This window comes from Dinoponera quadriceps, unplaced genomic scaffold (genome assembly GCF_001313825.1).
Source record: "Dinoponera quadriceps isolate SergipeBrazil2010 unplaced genomic scaffold, ASM131382v1 scaffold113, whole genome shotgun sequence".
In the NCBI taxonomy this organism is placed as follows: domain Eukaryota; kingdom Metazoa; phylum Arthropoda; class Insecta; order Hymenoptera; family Formicidae; genus Dinoponera; species Dinoponera quadriceps.
Genome location: NW_014554899.1, coordinates 3,005,106 through 3,029,906, shown reverse-complemented (window position 1 = coordinate 3,029,906; position 24,801 = coordinate 3,005,106). Strand labels below are relative to the sequence as shown.

The 24,801-nt window shown below is 48.6% G+C and overlaps 1 protein-coding gene across 9 annotated transcripts in view; it reads left to right on the top strand.

Moving 5' to 3' along the window:
• LOC106742511 overlaps positions 1 to 24,759 on the top strand; it is a 435,221-nt gene extending 410,462 nt beyond the window's left edge. For 5 of the 9 annotated variants that reach the window (XM_014615502.1, XM_014615496.1, XM_014615497.1 and 2 more), the window contains 4 exons: positions 3,434 to 3,652; positions 12,466 to 12,627; positions 17,493 to 17,534; positions 18,035 to 24,759. In XM_014615502.1, the coding sequence (XP_014470988.1) occupies positions 3,434 to 3,652; positions 12,466 to 12,627; positions 17,493 to 17,534; positions 18,035 to 19,399 (1,788 nt within the window). In that variant the 3' untranslated portion in view covers positions 19,400 to 24,759. The remainder of the gene's footprint in view (positions 1 to 3,433; positions 3,653 to 12,465; positions 12,628 to 17,492; positions 17,535 to 18,034) is intronic. The other 4 variants (XM_014615505.1, XM_014615504.1, XM_014615501.1 and 1 more) reach the window with 3 other exon arrangements.
• Positions 24,760 to 24,801: the final 42 nt, after the last annotated feature.

The following is a 24,801-nucleotide window of genomic DNA, read 5'->3' as shown; positions in this document are numbered from 1 at the left end:
AAAAAGATTCGTCCGATATGCGGGGAAAAGAGATTCAATCGAGCGGGGATAGCGCTTATACATATTACTACTATTACTACCATTACTACTACTATTACTACTACTACTACCACTCGATCAAGAATAGAGCGCTTGAAGCCTGTAGAATTCAAAGCCCGCAACATGCATGGTGTATACTCTTGAGAATGCTCTGAGTCTCGTGCCTTGAGAGAAGTAGATCTGCCGGCCCGAAGCGCGCTGTCATGACATTCGGAGACGCGCGAATTATTAGTCGATTGCCACTTGTCGAAGCTTCTTTACAGAGATGATAGACGCGCGGCTTGATTTTCGTCACGACAGAGATTCTCGCGGTTGTTCTCTCTCTGTCGCGCTTTGCTCGGTTCCTCGTGATTGTTATTGCCTACACGTATCTCAAAGAAGGATCCAATGCGCAAGTACGGCTGTCCGAGAGTGCGCCTCTCACTCTCTTTCTCTCTCGCTCGAGAGTGACCCGGCTACTTCTCTCGACGGGAGGCGCGGCGAGAATGCACTGGGAATGGTACGTGATGCATGCGCAGATTTTCCTTTAATACGCGCGCGTATTAACCCGATTGATAATACACCGGAGGATGCTCGTGGAGGCATTTATCGTATTACTCCCCCTGTGTCCCCCTCCGATCATCGTCCAAATCTCCCCTCACCAACACCTCAACCCCCGTTGTCCTACGACCTTATTGGGCGGGGCGAGGGTGCACCGAGTAACGGCGTGCTACCGCCGCTTTGACAGATTTGAACACGGTATTATCCAGCTCCCATCGGTAGAGTAGAATTATCTAACTTCTGGCCCTTTTCTGGGCGTTGGTAAGCAACCGGTCTCTCTTGCTGAGGCTAAAATTAACGCAGCCGGCCGCAGACCGGTCGCGGACCCTCCGCGGCCATTTTCGGCGGGAATTAACGCGTTCTGGTAATAGCGATGATGACTTCGCACCGTCCACCGGATGTGCGAATCGCGGGGGGGTGTGTGCGAGTGTGTCCGTGTTATACGTCGGTAAGTAGGCTCTTTTCTATTCGCAGCGTAAATCGCTCTCGCCGGGGGAGAAAAGCAGTCGCGGAACCTTCGAGCCTCAGAGCGGGAAAAGAAAACGACCGGGCGACAGAGACTGCGTAGTAAAAAATTTTATGTTAAAAACGGTCCATTAAAATTTTGTATTACTTTAATATAGAGGGAATGTGTTAAAAAAATACACAAACATGTGTAAAATTTCAGTGGACCGTTAGCGCAAGATTTTTTACTATGTTAGAATCCTCCCCGCGCGGCGAAGATCTCGGTAGAGAAACAATTGTTACTCACGTGTCAGTAATGTTTAGGCTAGCATACCAACGGTCAGAAAAGGCAAAGAAAGAAGAAGGACTACCGACAAAAAAGAATGGAATGTCAGGGGTTGGCTCTTTTTAAACACCTCCCCCGAAACAGACTCGAAGTTCACAAACGGAGCGCTCTTTCGCATCACTCGATCCAGTTGCTAGCTACACGTTGCTCTACACTTTCACTCTCATTTCTTTCTGTACTCTTTTTTCTCTTTCTTTCTCTCTCTCTCTCTATCTATCTATCTCTATATCTCTCTCACTCTTTCTCTTTTTTTTCCTGCGTTTCATTCTTCACCCACCCTATACGCTCCTCTGTTCTGTTTCTCTCTTTTTCTATTTTTCTTCTTATTCTTCTACTTCTTCACACGCCAATACTTTATTGCCTCTCTGTATACATCCGTCTTGTGTAAGAAGAACGACGTAGTCCCGCCTGTACATTTCGCCAGGTTCGGCACGAGCTCTGTGGCTGCCATACACACTAAAAGCCTAGCAGTAGTCTCTATGCGGCCAGGTGTCGACCGTAGATACACGTTATCGCTACTCCAATACTCTTACCGCATTGTCGTGTTGACTGAAAGTTTACTGTGTATCGCGGGGGTTAAATTTACTCTTTAGACGGGAAAGTAGTTATGAGCGCGTTAATCTAACAGAATCGCTTCTTACGCGACGTCAGTCAATTTCCGAGACCTGTTTGATTCGAGCGTTCGTACAGAAGCCTCGAGATACGATCTATCTATTTTAGCGGGATTCCCGAAATTCCACTCGGGTCACGTTTAACGCGCATTAGGCTGGTCGAGTCGATTCGCACGATGATTTAGTCCTCGCCCGACGACGCGAAGAACTCTGTTTACCCAATGAAGTAACGCAGTCACGACAGCTAAGTCAATTCGCGACGAGGAGGAGGGTCCTCTGTTTTCCCCCTTTTGTTTTAATTTTCTTTTTCTACGAGCAGCTTTTAAAGGCGCCATAAAATTACGGCGCAGCGGCGCGCTTTGAAGCAGTTTGCCTCGTCAGCCGGTCATTAATCGACTTCTCGCGTGTACGTGTTCTGTAACGTGTATCCACGGCCAATGCTCGTCCTCGCCAAAGTAGAAAGATCCCACTCCGTTAACGCCAACGTTCCTCAGTGTAACCTGCTGTTCACGAAAGTCTCTACTTCCCATTCAGTGTCGGCTAACCGCACCTACTATCCCGCTCGCGAATCAGTCCGGAATCTCCCTTTCATTCGACTCTCCGCGAGATTCTTCCTGTCACGCACGCATCGTACGATCACGACTCACACACGTACGCACACACAATGAAAGAAGATTCACGTCGGTCTTACGCGAACGCTTACGATAATTTCCAATTGTCTGCTTTGTTGTTTTCTCAATTATCCTGGTTTAAACGACACAGTGCATCCCGCGCGCGACTTTTCACCGAATACGCCGCGACACTTCTAATCTAAGCTGGTTTGCGCGCGTTCATGCGTCTACGCATCTAAACGAGAGCCCGTCTCTTCGTTTACTCTGTAACACGCAGCGTGAAAGAAAAGCGTAAAAGTGGCCGAGGAAGCCATTCCAAAGACACTCCATCCAACACCCCATAAGACGTTAAGCATGATACCATCAGCCTCTTCCAAGCATCGTCCGAAAAATCCTGCCTCCCACACGATCCGACCTAACACATCGTCGAACACGAATCAACGAAGAATCCGCGTTATACGATGTCACGAGGTCACGGTGTCACCGTTCTTTCACCACCACCAAGGGACAACCGATCTCACGAGCACCGTTTCACTCTTTCTCTCTCTTCCTCTCTGTGTACCTCCATCTGTTCTTACCCAGTCAGTCTAGCTCCAAGCAACCATCGGACAGTATAATGTGCGATCGTAATCGAAGGAGAGCCAGCGACCGTTTGAACAATCGCCTCACCCCGTTATCCTCTATTACCTCCGATCGATCGATCGACCGAACGACCCACCCTCTGACTTTGCGCCCCCGGCCCTGCCAAGCCAGCCAACCCCAACCCCCCCGAGCCTAGCCCCCAAACCCCCCTTGCCCACATAGATAGAGTGCCATGCCATGCGTGTTCGCTCTTGCTGTAGGTATGTCGCGAGTTTCAACGCGGGGCGTGCAAACGCGGCGAGACGGAGTGCCGGTTTGCGCACCCCCTCGAGACGGTGCAGGCGAACGAGGACGGCTCTGTGACGGTCTGCATGGACGCTGTCAAGGGCCGATGCAATCGGGACCCCTGCCGCTATTTCCACCCCCCTCTGCACCTTCAAGCCCACATTAAGGCCGCACAATCTCGGGCTAGCATTGCGGTAATGCATTCTCTCTCTCTCTCTCTTTCTCTCTCTCTCTCTCTCTCTCTCTCTCTCTCTCTCTCTCTCTCACTCTTTCTCTATACTCTCTCTCTCTTTCTATCTGTTTCTCTATCTCTTTTGTTTTACTCTTTCTTTCTTACTTTCTTTCTTTCTGTACTACTTCCATTTCTCACGTTCTTGCTTCCTTTTTCTCTGTAACATTAACTTTCATCACGATTACGTCTTATTTCTTATCACTCCCAATTCGTATTTACTCTGCCGGTTTTCTGTTTGCGCGTTTTGGTTTCGTCCCTCTCCCAAATTCCCCGTAATCTAACTTGACGACTGGTTTGAGTACCTCGTCCAAGTATTTTCTTCTTTGCGTGATAACGAAGTCCGCTGTCTTACTTACCTTCGTCGAATCTTCTCTGGGTCTCCGCAGAAAGTCGACACAGAAAGTACATTCCTTCCTGTTTTTTCTTCATCACACGACCAAACTGTCCGTTCTGTTTCTACTTCTCCATTCTGATTGTCGGTAGATTGCGACAGGACCGTGTCTCGTCAATAAAATGAAGCATGTCGTTAAGTGTCAGAGAGACGGAACAGAAGGATATGTCAATCTGTGATAGAATTCAGAAAGAAATATTTCGCGTCGTTGCGTACAGTTCCTGTCGCTGGATACCGACGCTCTTCGCCATATTCTGTGTCAACGATTGTCCCATTAAACAAACTCCGAGATGAATATGAATGGATGTTGAGACAAAATTTTTGGCCATTTTCGCGACAGAATTTATTTCATGGAAATGTCAACAATGTGCAACATTATTTAGTTGCATGCAGTGCGCGTTTGCATAAAGAAAATGAAAATGCGCTGTGGAAACGGAAACAGTATTCTCGATAAAATTATTTCAGCAGTAGAGTCGTTAACGCGACGTTGAACTCGATGAAAATCCTCGATATTAATGGGTCAAGCGACGACAAATAATCTTTTTTCCTCTCTATTTTCTGCTCTCTCTCTTTCTCTCTCTCTCTCTCTCTCTCTCTCTCTCTTTCTTTCTCTCCTTTCCTCTACTCTACTATATCTCTCTCTATCTCTTTCTCTCCAGCCTCGACCTCGCAGATCGTTCCATGTGGCGTGTGCTTCATGCAAGTGTGTCGTCTTTTTTTACACTTTTTTTTTAATTATCTCCGCTGAGAATTGGTCAATGTCAGAAAGAGTAAAGTAGATGCTCTGTCCTTTTCACTGTTGAGCTGCGATAATAAAGTACAGTGGTGTTGATGTGGCTTGTCGTAAAGAGAAAATGACGGGGACGTGTACCGCGGTATCGAGTTTCACTGTTGTTTCAATGTGTGTCTAGAGAGACGAGTTATTTGTCAAATCCGTGAGGTGGAGCACGGATACTTTGTTTTACCGAGGTATTATCTCGTCGTCTCACCCGAAACGATAGACAATAATTGAATTTTATTAATTAACTAATTGCAACCACAAAGAAAGCCTTCGTTATGGTATGTATAAATAAATCAAGAATACGTAATTCGTCTCTCTTGATAACGCGAAGAGATTATTTTTGAGTCTAAAAAAAATAGCAAAAGAAAAAGACATGTCGCGCTTCCGCCTAACAAGCTTGGAAAGAAATTGCTCTACTTTTTTTCTCTTTCTTTTCTATCTGAACATAACTTCTCTTCGATACTCACAATTGCTTGGATCCGCATTTATTACTCTCAATAATCATCGATTTCCGCTTTCTTTCTCTCTCTTTCTCTCTCTCTCTCTTTCTCTCTCTTACTCTATCTCTTTCCATCCTCCGTTATATCGCTCGATTATCAGCCGCGTCCCACTGTACTTTTCTCTATCAAGCGATACGCCTGAACGGACGAAAGTTTAAAAATTCCGGATCCGTACGAACAGAGAAGGAAGAGGGTATCATCGATGCTTCTCGCGATACCCTCGAAAAGTCTTTTGTGCAAGCCGAGGATATCGCTCGCGGAGAACAAAAGACTCGAAGTGCACGCATGTTCCCCTCGACCGCACTTTGTTCCTTCTTCCTCCCACACCTTAACCAACCCCTTCCCTCTCCGTCTTCTCACCTTGTTTCGCTCTTCTTCCTCTGTATTTCGCTCCGTGTATACCTTCTTCACTCTCTCTCTCTCTTTCTCTCTCTCTCTCTCTCTCTCTTTCTGTCACGCAGCCTCTTTCTTTCTTCGTTCTTTCACGTTTACCGTCACCCTCTCTTTCAGTTTCCTGGGTTTGCGTCGAAAGGAGCTTTTCCTTGCTGCGCTGCTTTTCGCCAATCTACGTCGAGTGTATACGTCGTCGGGCTTCACCCTTGATCGCAATAGTCCCTTTACGTGCTTCACACGCTGTTGAACACGTATCGTGTGTTCTACGGTAACATGCCGACATATATACGCGATCTATACGCCGTGGATATTTACGGCGTAATCGCGCGCGCGTGAAGACAGATTAACGATGGTGCAATAATATTGGCCAATTGTTGCGCAGTGCTCGTGCTACATGATAGTTGTGCCAGGAGTGCGATGATTCGCCGTATTCCTCGATAACGACGCGCCGAGCGCGTGTTTATCTTAATTACGATTGAGGGAAGGAGCGCCGAAGATAGTGTGCCGCGCGTCTATACCGGCGTGTTCGCAAAGAATTAACTTTGCGCACTGGAACTTCGCGAATTTCACTGAAATTGCAGTTCACAGCGGCAAGCTGATAGTATGCACGAAACTTTGCAAAACAATGACTTTTCTATCGATCGCTCACAAGAACGACGCACGCATACCTTCTTCGCGCGTTCGTCCTCTCAACTTGTATCTTGGTAAGAGTTTTTTTGGCGCACGGCAAATCGCGACATCATCGTCTCTCACACAGCTATCATAGAGACGTTTACTTTGGTCTCCTCCTCCTCGAAGCCCCATGAATTGTTCCACCTGCCTACCCCTGATTTTCCTGACAGTACTACTACTTTTGATCACCGTTTAATTTTCTCCCTACGATCGTACAAAAACGGTCCTCGTCCCATGTTTGTCGCTTTTGTGTTCGTCCATATTTTACATCTCCTGTATGATGTTCAGCCGTTTCTGTAGTGTAGTAGAGAGTAGTACACGAGGCAAAATTCTTGTTAACATCACCAAAACACCACTGTTCTATTTCTCTCTTTCTAGCAGCCTATCGCAGCTACCCAGGTGCAAAGAACTAGTTGCAATACACCAATCACCTGTTCGGTACCTAGGTCATAATGAATACAAGTACTTTCGCAGCCACGTGCACGCTCCATTTCCTCTCGAATTTCGCGGAAACTTGTATATGTGTGTGTGTGTGTGCGTGTGTACATACACATATATATATATGTGTGTGTGTATATATACATACTTTTCTTCTTTCCGCATTATTATCGGTGGTGCGATTATATCTCGTCCATTGATAATCGGAGCACGCGCCGAAATTAATAGCATTTTAAATCGAATGATTTATTAATCAAGCGCGTTATAATCACGTTAAATTATACACAATTTGCGAGGAGTCTTATGATATATGTTCAGTGAGTTTATTAATTATACAATGCTTGTGCACTGATCACACGTTGAATCGCATAATTTGCGCTAATTAACGAATTAATTCGCGCTAATCGGAGCGTTTTCCGATCAGCCGGTACCGTCCGGAGCGGCGAAGAGGGCCGACCGGGAATGGAACGTGGCCACGTCCTTGTAAATAAGATAGTAGTTGAGAAAATATATATCTCTTACGAATGACACGTACACCACCCTGCTGACAAGCTGTGCTGCACGAAACCCGGCTATCAACCCCGCTGCTGTTTTGCTGCCCTACACAAAAACGCTACACTGAGAGTCCCTGAAAAGATACGTCTATACATAGAAAACAGCGAAAGATAGAAAAAAAAAAGCGTATATATATGTATATAATCGAACAAGTAAAAGGAACGCAAAAACAGTTACGACGGGTTTGTTGGGAGGTGTGTGGGCCAGGCGATGAAATGTCGTTGTCCACTTCCGTTGTCAAATCTGTCTCTCTTAGCTCTCTCGCAACGTACGTAAAATACAGTGCGCGTATTGTCCGCGAGACGATGTTTATCGTCGATCGACGAAGATATCGCACATGTGTAATAACCGCAGCCCCGGGGGTGGTGACACGAGGAGAGATGATCGTTGGCGGCGCTCTCGCTCGCCCGCTCGCTCGCTCGCTCGCGATTCATTAAGCAAAACCTAAATAGGAGCCGTTGTCCTCCGACCCTCTTGCCCTGGTTCCGCGTTTTCTCCCTGGAAAAGTTGCTCGCGCGGGTCGATCGCTCTCCCCCTTTCGCAGTCGTTTATTATCCTCGTTATTATTTTAATTAAACCGAGGAGGGATGATTAATCGACCGTAAAAATTGGCACGATCGGTCGGCGGGGGGTCAATGGGTGTGCAGCTAAACGAGCCTTGTTCGCTCCCGGTCGACGAACGGACAATCGGTGTGTCGGTGTCGCGGGACCCGTGTCTTCCGAAATCGCGTTTTCTCGGTACGCGAGAGGTGTGCTTACGACCGGACGGCGGTCGTGTTTCCTCGGGACAGTTACGCACTTTTTTTTTCTCGCAAGCAGTTGGTGCCGGGGTGGACGCACCTCGTTTTCTCCCGCAGACTCGATCATCGGCGCCTCGACTCGCGAACTCGTCTCCGGAGTACGAGCGTGTTCATTGTCCCGGGGGATAAAAAGAGCGAAAAAAGGAACGAAGAGAAAAGAAAAAGGAAAAACCACACGAGCGAAAAGGAAAAAAAAAAAAGAAAAAAACAAAGAGGATAGAGAAAAAAAGCAGGAGTGAAAGAGAGAGAAAGAGCGAGAAAGGCTTTCAGCGACGTCGCGCGGAAGACCTGCAGCCACACCCGGACACAATGGAGGAAAAGTCTCACATGGATGATTGCGGCAGACCAGCTTGTTGGCAGGGAAGTCTCATTCTCTAAAAGTGGTTTTCAATTTCCCAAGGGTGCATACCGCGTACCGACGGAATCGCCTCCGTCCGAATTTGCCTCGGGGTTACGTTGCTGGCGCGCGCGGATCTCTTAGAGAACGTAACGCGGCCACGGAATACGGGAGAATGCTTGTTTTACCAGCTCTCTCTCCGCTTGATTTCCTTTCTTTCAGATGGCCCGTCGATGGTGCCGACGCCGCCTCGAGAACATTCCCGACGGAGTCTTTCCCTTTCTCTTGAAATTCGACGGAATTTCGCGGCGTGTGCGCGCCGCGTCCCGCCGAATTACGAAATTGATTACGCGGTCCGAACGAGAAAAACAGTGGCGTTATCACAAGAGCAACACACGCATAAACCCGATAAATTGAATATTACTTGCCGAATACTTGGTTGAGATAAACTCTCGGCGCGCGCGCGCGAGATTAATAAATTTTGCCGTCGCAAATATCGGCCGCGCGGAGCGTCCGATGGAGCTCTTTCGACCCCGATCGTTTTAATAATGCGTCGCGATGGTCCCCGTAACGAGCTCCACAATTAACCCCGATGTGCGTCGTCTGTACCAACGATGTCGCCAACGAGGGCCATACTGAAATGCCGCATCGTCGCGACGTAATGCACTCTTCGGAATTGGTACGCCGCCATACCTGAATGTTTATCAAGTGTACGACACGAAGTTTTCCAAGCACGTTCAAGTGCGCAGAATCTGTCACTGAAACCGCCATACGACACGTATGCGAGCCGCTCAGGCTCGCGTATATCCTCGATTTTTTGTACAGAACCAGATTATCGTCGCACATGTAAATATATACACATGCATGCACATACACCGACACACACACGAACACACGCACACACACATGGACCCAAAATTTTACAGAAGACACGTACACACGATCACGACACTGTCATCCCTGTCCCTCCAAGAAGATGCCGACGACAACAGCGAGTTCGAGAATTGACCAAGAGAACACCGTACACTTGGACGTTCACGAGAGATGGTGTAAATTAGAGTAACGAACTAAATCAATGTCTTTTTTACATGAATTTTTCAGGTATCGTAAAGACCGAAACAAAAATAACCCGAGAAGTACGGTTCTAAGAGAGACGCCCCCTCCTCTTTCGCTTCACTCATTCAGTCTCTTGCACGCATTTCTCTGTGTAATTCTCTCCCCGATTTCCCTTCACTATATGTACTTAAAACTCTCCATCTCTCTCACTCTTTCTCTCTCTCGCGCGATCGCCCTCTCCGTTTCGCAAGCCGCCGAAAGGGAGGAGCGAATTGAACAGTGGCCCGGGCGCTAACGCAAAAGCGAGAGAGGAGTGGAGCGGGAAATCAAAGAGTCATATTACGTATATAATGATAATAAAATAATGATAATAATCATCATCATCATCATATTAATGTGTGTATATGTATACAGATATGTCTATATTTCTCTTGTACATGAATATGTCCACGCAAATACAGATTGCGAGAGGCAGACGCAAAACTAATGAACCTCGAGAGAGTGCCTCGATTATTGCAGGTGTTGCCGGGGTCAGAAACGCCAGCCGAAAGCCCGATGTCGATGGACGATGAAGTGGGACCGGTTCTCTTTCGTACTACTACTACTACCACTACTGCGCGCGCTATCTACGTGCCCCCTCCCGCGCTCTACGTCCGAGATTTTGATTTTCCAATATCTGTCAATCAAGATGCGCTTTTCTTTTAGTCACACCACTATAGACACCGTGCTCCGCTACGTAGATGTGTCTCACTTCTCTATCTATTCTGTATCTCTATTCTCCTTAACGTCGATGAAATAATGAACTAGCTCGCCAATTAGCTCGCAGATTGACGCTGACGCCAGCTACGGTCCGTTGGTCCTAACCTTTAACGTGCTATTATTATTATTATTATTATTGTCGTCGTCGTCATTGTATACCGTTATTATTATTATTATTCTTCTTATTGTCTCATCGTTATCATTATTATTATTATTATTATTATCTCGACCATTGATCGGTGGTGTTTACACTCGTGTCTCTCTCTCTCTCTCTCATAGGGTACACCTTATTTTTCTGCGAGTCACCGCGTTACTACGTGCATTTCAAGGGAGTAACGCGGTTGAATTGCCGATAAACGCGGCACCGGAAACGAGCGAAAGCGCGATAAAAACCGCGCGTTATTTGCTTATAAACCGTACGCGTCGCGTGCGTCAGGCGAGTTCTCGATTCGCCGGTGTATAATTCGCGGTGCGCGATCGCAATTGCTTTTCCACAAGCGGGTCGCGAGAAGGATGCGGAGAGAGAGGCGTCGCGCGCGTCGGGTGAACGCTAAAAAGCGATACCGCGACGTATTGCAACGGAAACGTCTCTCGGAATATTTTCCTCGATACAACAAACGCGGCCGGCGACCGCTCTTGGCGCATCATCGTTATCGGCAGCGCCGCGTTTATCGGACGAGCCGCTCAGCGATCGCGCGTCCGACCAAGGCCGTTCCTGTTCTACTCGCACGGGTTCTCGCGCGCCGTCCTTCGCGTGCTTTTTCTACCTTGTTCGGCGCGTATCGCGCGAAGGTACATGCCCCGAGATATTGCCACCGCGCGGAAATTACACGAGCACCGCGCGTTTGCATCTATTTCCGTTCTCCGTTATTTCCGACTTGATTATCGGCGCGCGACGTGCTGCCTCGCGTCGACAGGCGTGAAGAAAGACGCGAGAGATCGGGACGATTAACGGGGAGCAGAAAAGTAAACGGGGGACGCGTTAGCCGCCACGCAGTGGGACGATCGGGTCGCATGATAGACGGGAAAGAATTACGTCACTCGAGATGCACGTGCGAGTAACTCGAGCGGCGCACTCATACCCAGCGTATCGTCTTACGCGCGATCGCGCGCGCTCACGCAAAAGAAAAAATATATATATATATATATAATATATACATATCGTGAGTCGTAAATTTCATGCGTACGTGCGTGTGCGCGCGCGTGCGTGTGTGTGTGCGTGCACGCTCTCGCGTACCGATACGTCACGAACGACGAAATCGCTCGATAAGCGCGATAAAGCGGGCCATTGGTTTTACTTAAAAAGAATACGTATCGAATACGACCGTGGGCACGCACGTGAACACACACACACACACACGCACACATACACAGGCATACACACTCGACATGCACACGCACGCACGCACGAGAGTGTGTTCTTTCTTCTTGACGTAATCAAAAATGTTAAAAACAAAAAAAATATCGCGACTGTCGTTTCTTGCCTTAGCCTCAACTGGTCTGTTTTTCTTTTTTTGATTTTTATCTTGCCCTCTTCCGCCTGACGATGCTTCTACATGCTTGCTGACAATACCTTCGTGCGCTTCGCTACCTGCCAATTAACGCCTGCGAAATATTGCCAACCGAAACTCGGAAAAATTATACCAACGTAAAAAAAAAATATAATACAACCAATATAAATAATATGCACGATCGACCGATACCACACCGCACGCATATGCCAAAATACAAAAAAAAAATGTGCCACCACCACAACCACCGCAACGATACAACAAAATATGTATAAATATGCTAACACACGAAAAAAAAAATACCGGAAATGTCTCGACTGGGGGATGTCTCGGGGAATGCCGAAAACGGAAACGGATGTGGTCGACGCACGGCGATGCACGGAAAACTGTAAAAACGAAATCTACGTTACATATATACGGTGTAAAAACGTCACGGAACGAAAACGAAAACGAACGACGAAAAAAAAAAAATAAACGTGGAATCGGAAAAACCGAACAAACGTGTGAAAATGAAAAAAAAAATAAAATAACGAAAAAAAATGTTACACACGAAACGACACACGATATACGAAAAAAATGCAGACGGCGACAATGCCGACGAACGTGACGGGAATAGATGCGTTGGCTGGCGGAGTATCAGGAGTGCCGGCAACTGCGATGCCCGGAGGACTTCAGAGCGCCGGTATGGCGAGCATCGAGCTCGGCAAGAAGCGGATGCGCGACTCCAATGATGATCTGCTAATGGTACCACGGCTTATGCATGGAGTACACTTTTCCTTTTTCGTAGTTGGACCCCGGCAAAAGTGGCCTCGTTATCGCGACTAATCCGAGAAAGGTCTCGTTCCGTCGCGCGAGTAATCATAATTTTCCGAAAGATTCCGCGTGCGCGTTTCCCGTATTTGATACAAAAGCTGTTCCGCGGCTCTCTCGGTCGAACGGAGCGCAGATTCGCCGGGGACGAATTATTCGCGATATTTGCGATATAATGTAACAGCGTGATACCACGGTGCGCGGGATATCGGCTGGAATTTACGGTTAGTCGAATTCGCCGGGTCGATTTAACGGTTTATTGGCAAATTTTCGACGTCGTTAGGCAAAGTGCAAGAAACTAGTCATCGACGGTTGCGGTATAATCTCGCGCTAATCTCATGCAGAATTCCGAACTGGCTGGCTCGCCGCCCCGTACTTGCGCTCGATCCGGCCGAACTTTCTCAATGGAAAGCTGCGAAACGGCGTACGGCTCTCTCGTCGTAAGTGCAATCGACCCGAGCCGTCGCCGCTCTCGCGTTATAAGTGACGCCTATGATTTCGCGGCGCGATAAAGATTCGTCCGACCGCGACGGAACGCGCCCACGGGCCACTTTCCGGAGGATCCACCCAGTAGTCGTACCTTTAAGTTACGAGTATAGTTATTGCGATTGTGAATACACTGCCGAGCGCGCTTAGAGCTCTATATATAGCTCCTGTCTTTCGTTTTATTATTTCTAACAAGAACCCCGCTGTTTCTCTATCAGCCAGGAAAGAGACGGAGGTTGCCCGCGTGTACGATACGAGATATACCGTTTAACCACTTCGGCGAGCGGGCCGTCGTGATACGCGTCGTCATGATTGAAGTGCCTGGACTACCGGTAACGTCATCGTAACCGAAACGAGCGACGCCGCGCATACGGCGTCATTAACGAAACCTCTGTAACGCCGCAGCACTGGCCCCGTGCGGGACATCACCATAGAAACCTTTGTGATACCGAGGTGGCGTCACACACGGCGTCACGATTGATGAAGCCCTCTCTTGACACTGGAGCGCGTAATGTCTCGTCACGATCGGCGAATCCGTGATTACCAACAGTCGCCACGCGTGGCTTCGTCACCGTGGCGAATTGTCTCTCGCGGCCGAAACGGCTCCCCGAAGATCCACCCGAAGGGTGGACACGCGACATCCTCGTATCTCGTATCGACTCGCGCACGACCCGCCGCTGGTTCTGATCCGGGAACGATCGCGTGAGAAATTCAAGAGTCTCTGCACGGAGAGAAATATTTTGCCGGAGCATCAAATTGTTCGTTAGTCTAGTGACAGCGAAGAGGATTCGTCGTACGGAAAATGTGATTTTGCAGCGGATAAAATTTAGTCGGCATAACTAAAAAATGAATACCCTTGACCGATCTTTTTGCTGTCACTATATTAACAAGCAATTCGCCGTTCCGGCAAAATTGTCTTCTCTGTATTTCTAATTTTTTTTTTCCTCTTGGTTTTTTTCGCTTCCCACTGTCGTTCGTTGCGATGTTGTTCGTATCAGAGCTTACGCCTCGTAATGTATTTATAGATCGCTTACTACTTAATTTTTTTGTTTATTTTTCTCCGATCGTTAGCCACGCGATTTCGGCGCGCGCCGCTCGCGGAGGGAAACCACGCGAGGCGACGCGCAAAGCGCACGATCCATCAGAGTCGCGAACATACGTGCACACACCTCAGGCGTGGCTAACGATGTCGTATACGATTTAACGTATATTTATCCCTTGGCGATTCCTCGGCCGACGAGGTCGCGCTTACATCTCGAAACACGCGCGCACTGCCGGGGGACGGTTTGAAAAGAGGTGTGAAAACGAAAAGGATACACGCGTTTAAGAGGGAGAAAATGTTTACGAGTAATAAATTTCCACATTTTCTGCTTTCGTCATAACGGAACAAGACAGGCGGTGACGTCCTGTCGAATTTTCGCCGTGGAGAAATTTGTCTCGGATACGGATTTAGTTTCGGATTTTCGAGAGACCGAGGATCACTCGTTGGTCGTCGGAGGATTTAACGCGGGGGAACAGAGAAGTGCGCGCGCGGTTCGACGCGAGAAAAGCCCATTGACTCTAATCTCCGTACGTCGGGATATCCTCGCACGAGGAAACGAAAAAGAGTGTAGCAGCAAAAGAGAAAGAAAAAATAAAATACAAACCAAGAAAGAGGTCTGGCTGAGAGAAGGCACGCACTGCGGTGCTCGCTCGCGGTGCGAGAAACCGCGGTGGTGCAACGCGTCGCGTCTACACAAAATACGGAGCGTTAGATCTGTGTAAATTCTGAGCTTGCGCCGATGATGCATGTTGTGCTTAAGCGACTACCGAGGTGATGGTGCGTAACGTCATCCCCTCGACGCTCTGGACGATGATCGAACTTTCGGCAGTCTTGTCTTGTTTGTCGTGGAGGATCGTCGAGCCGGACCCTCATCGCCCGCGACGCGTTTCGGGAGCTCGGAATTCGCCGTCCGCGTGACGGCCCGTCTTCGTTTGAGTCACGTCGAATCCGCTAAAGAGCACTGTAGATCGCTTACATACACTCGCTACTGTTCTCTTTTTTCTTTTCTTTTTTTGTTTTCGTTTAATCTTAATATACTACCCTTTCTTTTACCTCTGTCTTTATGTACGTATACATATATTACGGATCTCGCTCTTTCTCTCTTGTCCTTCCGTCGCTCATACTGTCAATCAGGATCTAAAGCGCGATCGACGGATTCGTTCGGGCTCGAGGCGCGATCCGCAACTTTCTAACTTCGCGCATCAGCACGGCAGAATGGATTTTCGCTGTACAAATAGGGAGGGTGGGGAGGATTTCTCTCGATGAGAGAGAGAGCGCGCGCACATAACTTTCCGATATTTTTCAGTGCACGGACTTTTCAATGCGCGCGCGAAGAGAAGGAAAAAAAAGTCGTCTGGAGGGGATTCGTATAAATTCATAAGAACACGGGCGGACTCTCTCTCGCGCGCGCGCTCCGCGGAAATGTATCGGTAACGGTAGAACAGAAATTCTGGAGAGCGCGATAATATCGGAGCAACGGAACGAGAGAATGGATATTCGCTGTTGCGCGCGGTTTCCTTTACGAGAGAACGCGCCCGAACTTTTCGCATCGCGGGAATATATATTTTTCACACGTGACCGGAAAGGCCGAAAATGTGTGCGGGAAGTACCGCTTGTACGTGGCGACGTATCGACGCATCCCTTCGTAGAACCTCGAACGGGCGAACGGAGCGTTCGTCACGCACGTCACGACGGAGTCGAGAGACGAAGTGAGAAAAAAAAAAGGTAGAGGAAAAAGTAGCGAAAAAATGAATGATAGAAAAAAAAAAGAAAGAAGGGAAAGACGCGTCGCCCGTCGCGCGATAATCCTCGGGGTCGCGCCCAAGTAATTCTCTCACTAATCAGAACGCAGCGAGACGCTTGTTCGCTTTCGCGCACACGCTTAATGGCGACGTTTCGCAATTACGTTTATTTGCTCCGTTAGTCACGAGCGCGCACACGATCAAAGGCGAACGGAGGAGTCGTTCGCGGCTGAAGTCGGGAATTTCGCGCTCGCGCAAGCCGCGACTACGAGGATCGTGGTGTCCGTGCGTCGTTACGACTCCGTGTCCTACGTCGGTGAGCGAGCCGCGGAACACGTGTTAACACGCATATACATATATGTATGTATCTGTGCCGCTGTGACAATATGTTTCACCCCGGCCACATTCACTATCAGCTTCTGAGCTTCTGCATCTCGTCTAAGCAGCTTCTAACTCGAACGTGTTACACCTCGATAGAGACTTTGATTTGGCTTTCCCCCTCTTTGTTGCGCACGCGTCTGTCGCAGGCGACTTACCAAAGTGCCCGCTCACGTACATATCACCGCAAGCCCACCAGCTTTCGTGAATTCGTGTTGTGCAACTCTCTCTCTCCCTCTCTCTCTCTCTCTCTATCTCTCTCTTTTTCTCTCGCATCTCGTCGGTATCGCGAAGCCTTTTGTTCTCCGAGCCCGCCTCTCCCCCTCAATTTTGCGCCTTTTATCAATATATATCTCTCTTGCCGCGATCGCTCTCTTGTTCTTTTCTTTACCTCTCTATCTCTTTCTTCTATCTCTTTACTCTCTTTCTCTCACTCTCTCTTTCTCTCTCTCTCTTCTTCCGCTCTCTACTCTATATCTTTCTCTTCACCTGTCAGTCTCTCCGTTTTGCTCGCGAAGAGGGAAGAAAGACTCTCATTTTTGTTTCGTACTTGTCGCGCGTAAACGGACGGAAAGCTTTCAGATCGAACATTAAGCATTGGCATTTATAATTGCATCGCGACGCCCTGATACCTTCGTTCTCGCGCGATAGTTTCAATTAGGAAGGCGATAGTGCAGTTTCTTTTTTTTTTTTTTTCTTTTTCTTCCAATCCGGTGTTTTGATCGTTTGTTAACGACAGTATGACGGTCTCTCTTTAATCGAGCCGCGCACGGTCCTCGATACTAACTAATGGCTGGTCTTTCTGACACGCTCTCCCAGTAGTAGAAACAGAGGAAAAGTGCAAAAGAAAGAAAGAAAGAACGAACGAACGAACGTACGAAAGGACGAACGAACGAACGAACATACGTACGTAACATTTTACAGTTATCCAACAACGAAACGTCGTCGTTTGGGAACGTCGCCGCAAGCTGCGTCATCGGCACAACTTTTACACACTACCACAACCCCACCACCCTTCTCCACCGCGCCACCGTCTAACCCCCTCGTTTCTTTGAGACACGACCCTCTCTCTCGTTTCCCGTCTCGAAAGTCCAATTATACAGACGCCTCGTCCTCGAAATTAGTTGAAACCGATCCTGTCTTTGTTGCAGATGGACATGAAGTCTGTCGGGTCGTTCTACTACGAGAACTTTGTAAGTGCAGAACCTAAACACACTGAATCTCATAACTTATACGGCTGCGACTCGCGTCGCGTTTCATCGCGTATCACTTCCGCGGCTGATTCGTACTCGCGATTAATAATCGCGCGAACGAGAGATCTCCCGGTCGAGGAGATCCGCACGATCACAGGGAGATGTGAATGTCGAGTCGGACAATCTAAATTCGCCGAAAGCGGCGATTGCTTCGCACCCTCCCGCGGAGGAATCGCCGCGACGGCTCGTGAGTGACGCCAAATTCGATATCGCCGGACGAAAGGGAGGCTTTTCTTTCGACCGCCTCGTGGAAAACGACGTCCCCTGCACGGCTGGATGAGGAGAAGCGAGGAGCACGCAAAAGAGAACAAATATATCGTGTCCCCCGGCCGATGCGGAGTCGAGGCTTTCACCACGAGAGGAAGCTTCCGCTCGCGCGCCACGCGATTCGCGTCCTCGCTCGTTCTAATCGCCGATGTCTTGGCAATTTCTTTTTCCAGACCTTCCCAGGGATGGTTCCGTATAAACGACCGGCGGCCGACAAGTCCGGCGTGCCGGTCTATCAGCCTACCGGCGCGACGACCTATCAGCAGTTAATGCAGCTGCAGCAGCCCTTCGTGCCTGTGTCATGTGAGTACACTGGAACACCACCCCTACCCACCCAAACCTCTAACCAATCGGTCGTGCAACCCCCGAACGTGCAAAGCAACCACCACGCGATGGTGGTGCAGTCCTCCTCCTCCCAGGGAGCCGCTGGCGCCACAGTCAATAACTGCGCCGACGCCAACAATGGCGTGCTGATGGATCCCTGCAACAATCCGCCGCCGCCACCTCCGACCGCCGACAATAACAGTAACAATAATAACGGCAATAACAAGCAGCCGGTGACCGCACAGAATCACGACGCCGAAAACGCGCGTAACTCCCCCGAATTGAAACACCCGAGCCCGTCGTCGTCGCTGCAGCAGCAGCAGCTACACCAACATCAGCAGCAGCAACAGATCAACCAGCTGGCGCTGTCGGCGGCTGCGTGCGTGCCGCCGGCGATGAGTCCGTTGACCTCGATGGCCGGCTTGACCTCGATGCCCGGCGTGGTGAACATGGCCTCGATGGCCTCGATGGCCTCCATGGCGAATATGCCGTCTATAACGAACATGAGCTCCGTCGGTAGCTACAATGCCTCGAACATGGCGAGTCTGAACATGCTCAACAGCCTCGGTATGGCGTCCGGCTTACCAGCCTCGGCTCTCGATCCCGCGGCTCTCGCTAAAGAGGTCGCCCAGAAGAACTACGCCAAGGCCATCAAGCTGTCGCAGGCGCCGCAGTCTTACGCCGGCATCAGCCAGCTCGCCGCGCTCAATTACACCGGCGTCGCTCTGAACAAGCAGAACCTCGTGAATCCCGCGGCCGCCGCCGCCGCGGCCGCCGCCGGGAATCCCGCGGTGGCTGCCGGTCTTCAGGCCACCGCGGCCACTCCCAGACCGGTCATCCCGGGTCTGGCCGGTATCCCGGGCGCCTTGACCTCTCCGTTGTCCGCGGGCATCCTGGCCTACTCGAGACCGCCGCCCACCGCGACACCTATCAATCCCTATTCCCTCATCAGACAGCAGATCTTGCCGAATCCCTACGTCCAGGCGTCGATACCGACCGTGCCTGGTGCGACCGTGCAGACCACACCCTACGTCCAGAATCCGTACGCCGTGTTGCCCGGGGTAGCCGGCGTACCGGCCGGCGTTGCGGCCGCGGGTGTCCCGCAGATACCGCAGATCGGCAATCCGGCGACGATAGCGGCCCAGCCGCAGGTGGCGATCCCCGTGAGCTCCGGCGTCATCATGCAGCCGTACAAAAAGATGAAGACCTCGTAAATACCCCCTCGCACGCCGCCGGCTCGGGAAGGCTCGTCACGAGAGTGCCGCCGCCTTCTCTTCTCTCCCTCGCGAGAACGAGAGTTCCGCCGACGACGACTGCGTCGTTAGTGGCGCCTCTTAGATTATTCTAGAGTATCTTTACGATTAGCAGTCAATTTCGCGTACACACACGCGTACGTATGCACGAACGATCCGCGGGGTTATTTAGCTATTTAGGACAGTCTAGCGAGTGAGAGATAGCGGCTGTAATCACCAGTCTGGTGTATTTTGCTTCTTCGAGAGATCGATACGTTCAGCCGGAAATTCGTCCGGGTGGACTGCGAGACGTACATCCGTTCGCGTGATCAGGTGGGAATTAATTGTAGAGTATCGGGCATTCCCGACAGGAAGGATCGCAAGCTATGCGCACACCGGGCCTCGGTACAAACGCCCTCTTTTCGTACCTTCTTATTCCCACTTTTTTTATATTTCGCTGGTACGAGTAGAGCGAGCACGTGTAACTTTGGCTGTCTGAGAGAGCGAGAGAGAAAAGTAAATCGAATTGCAATTGTTTTAGCTTTAATCTATTTAATATTGCGCGGGAGAAAAAGTCGTGTTTAATTCATCAGCGGGACGGTGGAAAACGTGCGTGACACCGATATTAAATAGCCGGTGCCGAAGAAAGAGTAAAAGAAAAAAAATAACAGAGAAAGAGAAAAAACGAGAGATCGGTCTCCGTTCGCGAGAGGGACAGAATGTTTAACTGAGCGACTGCGGCGAGGCGAGAAGTGGCAGATGCTGGTATAAAGGAAAAAAAAAAGAGAAAATGAGAGAAAAGGCAACAAAAAAAAAATGGAGGAGAATGAAAACAAGTTCCGAAAATAGATTCATTTTCTAGTCAGACATTGTCGGTGAACAGTGCCTTATTGACCCGATTCCATTTGGAGCGTTTTGAGCGTACAAGAGAGAAAGAGAAACGGCGACGACGAGCAACGCGAGGAGATACCGGGATCCTTTCCCGTCATATTGCCCGCTTGTTCGAGTGACTAAGGAAGATACGTGACTACCGTTCCGATCTTGTTTCTGTCGAAGTGAATCTGGAACGACTTGCCGGTCGAAAACCGCGTTCGAGAGAGAAAAAGAGGAAGAGAGAGAGAAAGAGAGAGGGCGAGAGAGCCTGCGGAGATATCGAGCGTGGTTGGAGCCACATGGATTTCTATAGTCCTTTATTTTATATATTTTAATGTTCTCGTAGGATAAAGAAAAAAGGGCGACTTTTGCGACGCACTTTTCGTCAATCAGGTCGATCGAGCTTCGCCGATTTATTTAGCGCCTAGTTTACAGTGGAGAACTATCGAAAGTGTTATGTGTCGTTGCGTGACTCTGTTTTGTTTTATCCTGTTTTTTCCTCTCTTTTTCTTATTTTAACGATAGGGTAAACGGTGAATTAGTCAATTCGCGCCCGCGTTCGGCGCCGCAATATTTTGCCCTTTTTATTTCGGGAGTACACCAATTTCTGTGTTATTAGCTCATTCGTCCAAATTTTATCGTGTAACGTCCGCCACAAGCAAGACGAAAAATCGACGCTCGGCCTATTGTCACGTTACGCGCGAGATACTTGCCTTTAAGTCCGTAGTGTTAATTAATGTTCGCGATCAGAGTTCTCGAGAATGATTATCGTCCGTAGCCGAGTCGTTTTATTAGAGATCTTATTTCGCTTGTTTATGTACACTAGCAAAAATTCGAAATTTTATTCGCTCGTTTATCGCGGATGTTCCGTTAACGAGGCTATAAAAATAGTCGCGCCTTAGCGTTACTTAGCATATTGTTGAGAGAAAAAGAAAGCTGTTTTCTTCGTTATCGTACCGATAACGATGTCGGAGTTGTGCCGTGAATATTTGTACGAGACTCGTGCCGCGAATATGTTTGTTAATGTTTACCGAGAACAGGTTGTTTTGAAAATTTTTATTGATTTGACTTGTACTTTTAATTGTTTAATTTAAGTGTACACCACACCTGTGCGTGTGGTAACGTATATTTCCTAGAAACACCTTGCACACATCGACGCGCATAAACTCGACCGGAAATAGTGCGATATTTCCGGCGGGTCCTTAGTTGTCCTATAGTTATACACGTAGGATCTAGGCATGTAATCGTTCGTTTTATTTAGTGTACTATCTTTAGCGTTAAGCGTGCTCGGACACAACGTACTCTTCTATCCTGACTCGGATTCAATTCGGGGGAGTTTGTTGCACACGGTGTGAACTTCGTCAATTGCGACCTACGAGCTTATGCATTTCACCGAGAGAGAGAGAGAGAGAGAGAGAGAGGGATGAAAGAAGTGCGAAAAAGCGAGGAAAAGAGAGGGAACAGAGGAAACGAGAAAGAAACACAAGAGATGAGAATAAGAAACGGCGTGTCCGCGAAACACGCGGATGCATTTACGTGAAGCTCGAGAGTGAGAGAGAGAGAGATAGAGGGAGGAGGATGAGAGAAAGAGTAAAAACGGTCGGTCTAACTTCGGGGGCGGTGAGACGGAAGGAGAAGCGTCTCGTCGATCACTCTTCGAAGGTGGAAGGAAAAAAAACGAGTTCACATGCGCATCATAGTACACGACCGCACAAACATTACACCTAAGACACTCACACGAGTTACATGATAGACACTGCGTATATTTTTATTAATTATATGCCGGAGAGAAGAGAAAGAGAGAACGGGAAGCGCGACGCGGGACGCGGGACGTTACACCGAGGGAGATTCGCGTGCTTTTTGGGAGGATGCGAAGAAATGCGCGCTACAACCTACTTTTCTATTTCTCTTTCTCTTCTTGCCGCTTATCCGCGTTCACGTGTCTGCCAGTGATTTGAAAAAGTTCGTTTAAGTCCGGATGCATAGTTAAACATCCGCATGCATACATACGCGTGCGTGGTTTGTAAATAATTCTTTTCTTTATACACGTTACGAAACCGGAAAGAGGAGACATGTCTGTCGCATGCATTAGAGTTATACATATATATACATGCATATATACATATATATATGTATATATGTATAGGCGTGTACAATGTACCGAGAGCACTCGCTGGCACGTATAGCGGAGAATAAACGAAACGGCCGGTCGTATCGTAATTTCGCGGACTGGAAAACCGGGCGAACGAATTGTACGACGGTAGGAATTTGTGTACTCGAAAACGCGGAAGAACAGAATGAGGTATTCCCGAGGATCCCGGCGCGTACATACACGTACCAGGGTGTGTACGTGCGCACACCACGCGAGAGAGCGAGATTTACTTTCGGCGAGCCGTTCGGCAAAAATCCACTCGGCGCCAAGTTCGTGGTATACACGCCGCTGAAAATGTACATTACGAATCGCGCGGGTCTAATTTTAATCCCCTCGTCGTGACGCGACTCGAGAGATGGAATTGCAATCACCGGGAAATTTATTCGGATTGCGTTACACCGCATCTTTCGCCGGCGGTGAGCAACGTCGTCGCGCTCCGGCAGAGCGGCGACGAGGGGAAGCGGACGGAGCGTGTGCATTTCCTCAATTCCTCCGGTTCTTCCGCGATATTAGAAACAACTTCTTCCGACGGGTCACAATGTGTCACCTACGCACAAGACTGTAGAGCGAGGTCGTTTTTGCCGATTCTGGAGACCGGCGGCTCTTAACTCGCGTGATAGGGTCGGGTCGCGAAGCAATTCTCTCATGGATATCCATTCTCGCTCGTTAATACTCAACCAATTGTCCGTTGTTCACATTATAATCTCCGACTTTGCACATAGATAAGTATTTAACGCGTTTAACAGTTTCACAACCTGGGCATAAATTTCTCATATATATAATTATATACATTTGTATATAATTACATCCAATTATGTGTAATTATATATAATTATATTTAATCATATATGTGAAAAATTTTTCCCGGGGAGTGATCACTTGCGAAAGACTTTTCTCGTGGCCTACTGTCCATCTAGTCCTGAAGACTGAAGTTCGCGAAGTCATTATTCATTTGAGCCAATGATGTATCATGAACGTTCGTTCCGACGACTCATTTTAATCGTGATCCATGAACTGATTCCACAACGCAAAGAACAGTCGAGTCTCATTTGAGCCACTCACAAGCCGGAGATGAGATTACGAGCCGCCGTTGCTCTAGAAGTCGAGAATCCTCGAGAGTGTACCACGGTCTTCCATAACGAACGCCAAGCGACAGAACTCTTCAAGGCGAATGCATTCTACTTCGTGCTCTCGTGTCTCACGAGCGGGAGAATTTGCGCGAAGCTCACTCGTCCCCGGAGAAGAAATTGTTTCTAGCCTTACGACGAACGCGCGTGCGGACGATCTTTTGTGATAATATGTAATGTATTACACTGACGTACACACGTACACACGCACACATCATTCTCGCATAAGCGTGGGCACCGGAGTACACTAGGATCTCGGGCCTTTCGGTGACCTTGCACGGCGTCAATCTAACATTTGCATAGATATACATGCAACATACACACACACACGACACCGGTACTTATGACGCCATCAGACGTCGCGATCGCACGTCGTGGCGTCATACGTGACGTCGTCGGCGCTGAAAAGGGCTCGAGTGGGTGACGATGTGCACACGGTCATCCACGTGCACAAAGTCTTGAAACGGCCTTGGACAAGAGCCGGAGACACTCGGCGAATGAAGTGCGCAATGAAGTCCCGTATTCGACTTCGCGACAAGGCTCTACAATTAAGGTCCGACTTCTCGGCCTCGTGAGAGTTAGTGAAAGTCGATGAAGACAAGCTGAATTACAGATTACGGACCGACACATTTTAGGGTTCCTCAAAACTTGATGTCTACAAATTATATACGTACATTATCGAGAGGAGGATGGCTGGTTTTTTTAAATTCACACCGAGAGCCCGGAATCGCGTTCCGGCGCGACGCGCCGCTCCGCCGGAGCAGCGCGTCGTCACCGCCGTTGTTGTTGCACCGTAGAGAAGCGTTTCCTTAGAACTGTGATTGTTTTGTCGCAAGGCTAACTAACCGCGTACTTCCATAAGAGGGATGTTCGTTATATTTTACTAGAGGAGAGTTATTCTTTTAAAAAAAGTATGTGTATTAGAGTAGCGTCTCTCGTGCGTGTACGAATGAACGTCGGGGACGAGACGAGAGACGATGACGTAGAAGAGACTAAAAACGCAGTCCCGTGTTTTCGGTGTGACGTCGGCTTAAAAACAGCGGAAGTGCCTTCCCCTTGCACTCTATACACCATTGCACACAGAGAGAGAACACGTATACAACAGATACATTTATTTAGACTCGCGACACAAGAGAGAGAAGCACTACTTACGATTTAAAAGAAAGAGGAAAAGAAAATAACTTACCCGATATACATATATGATTTTATATATATATATATATATATATATA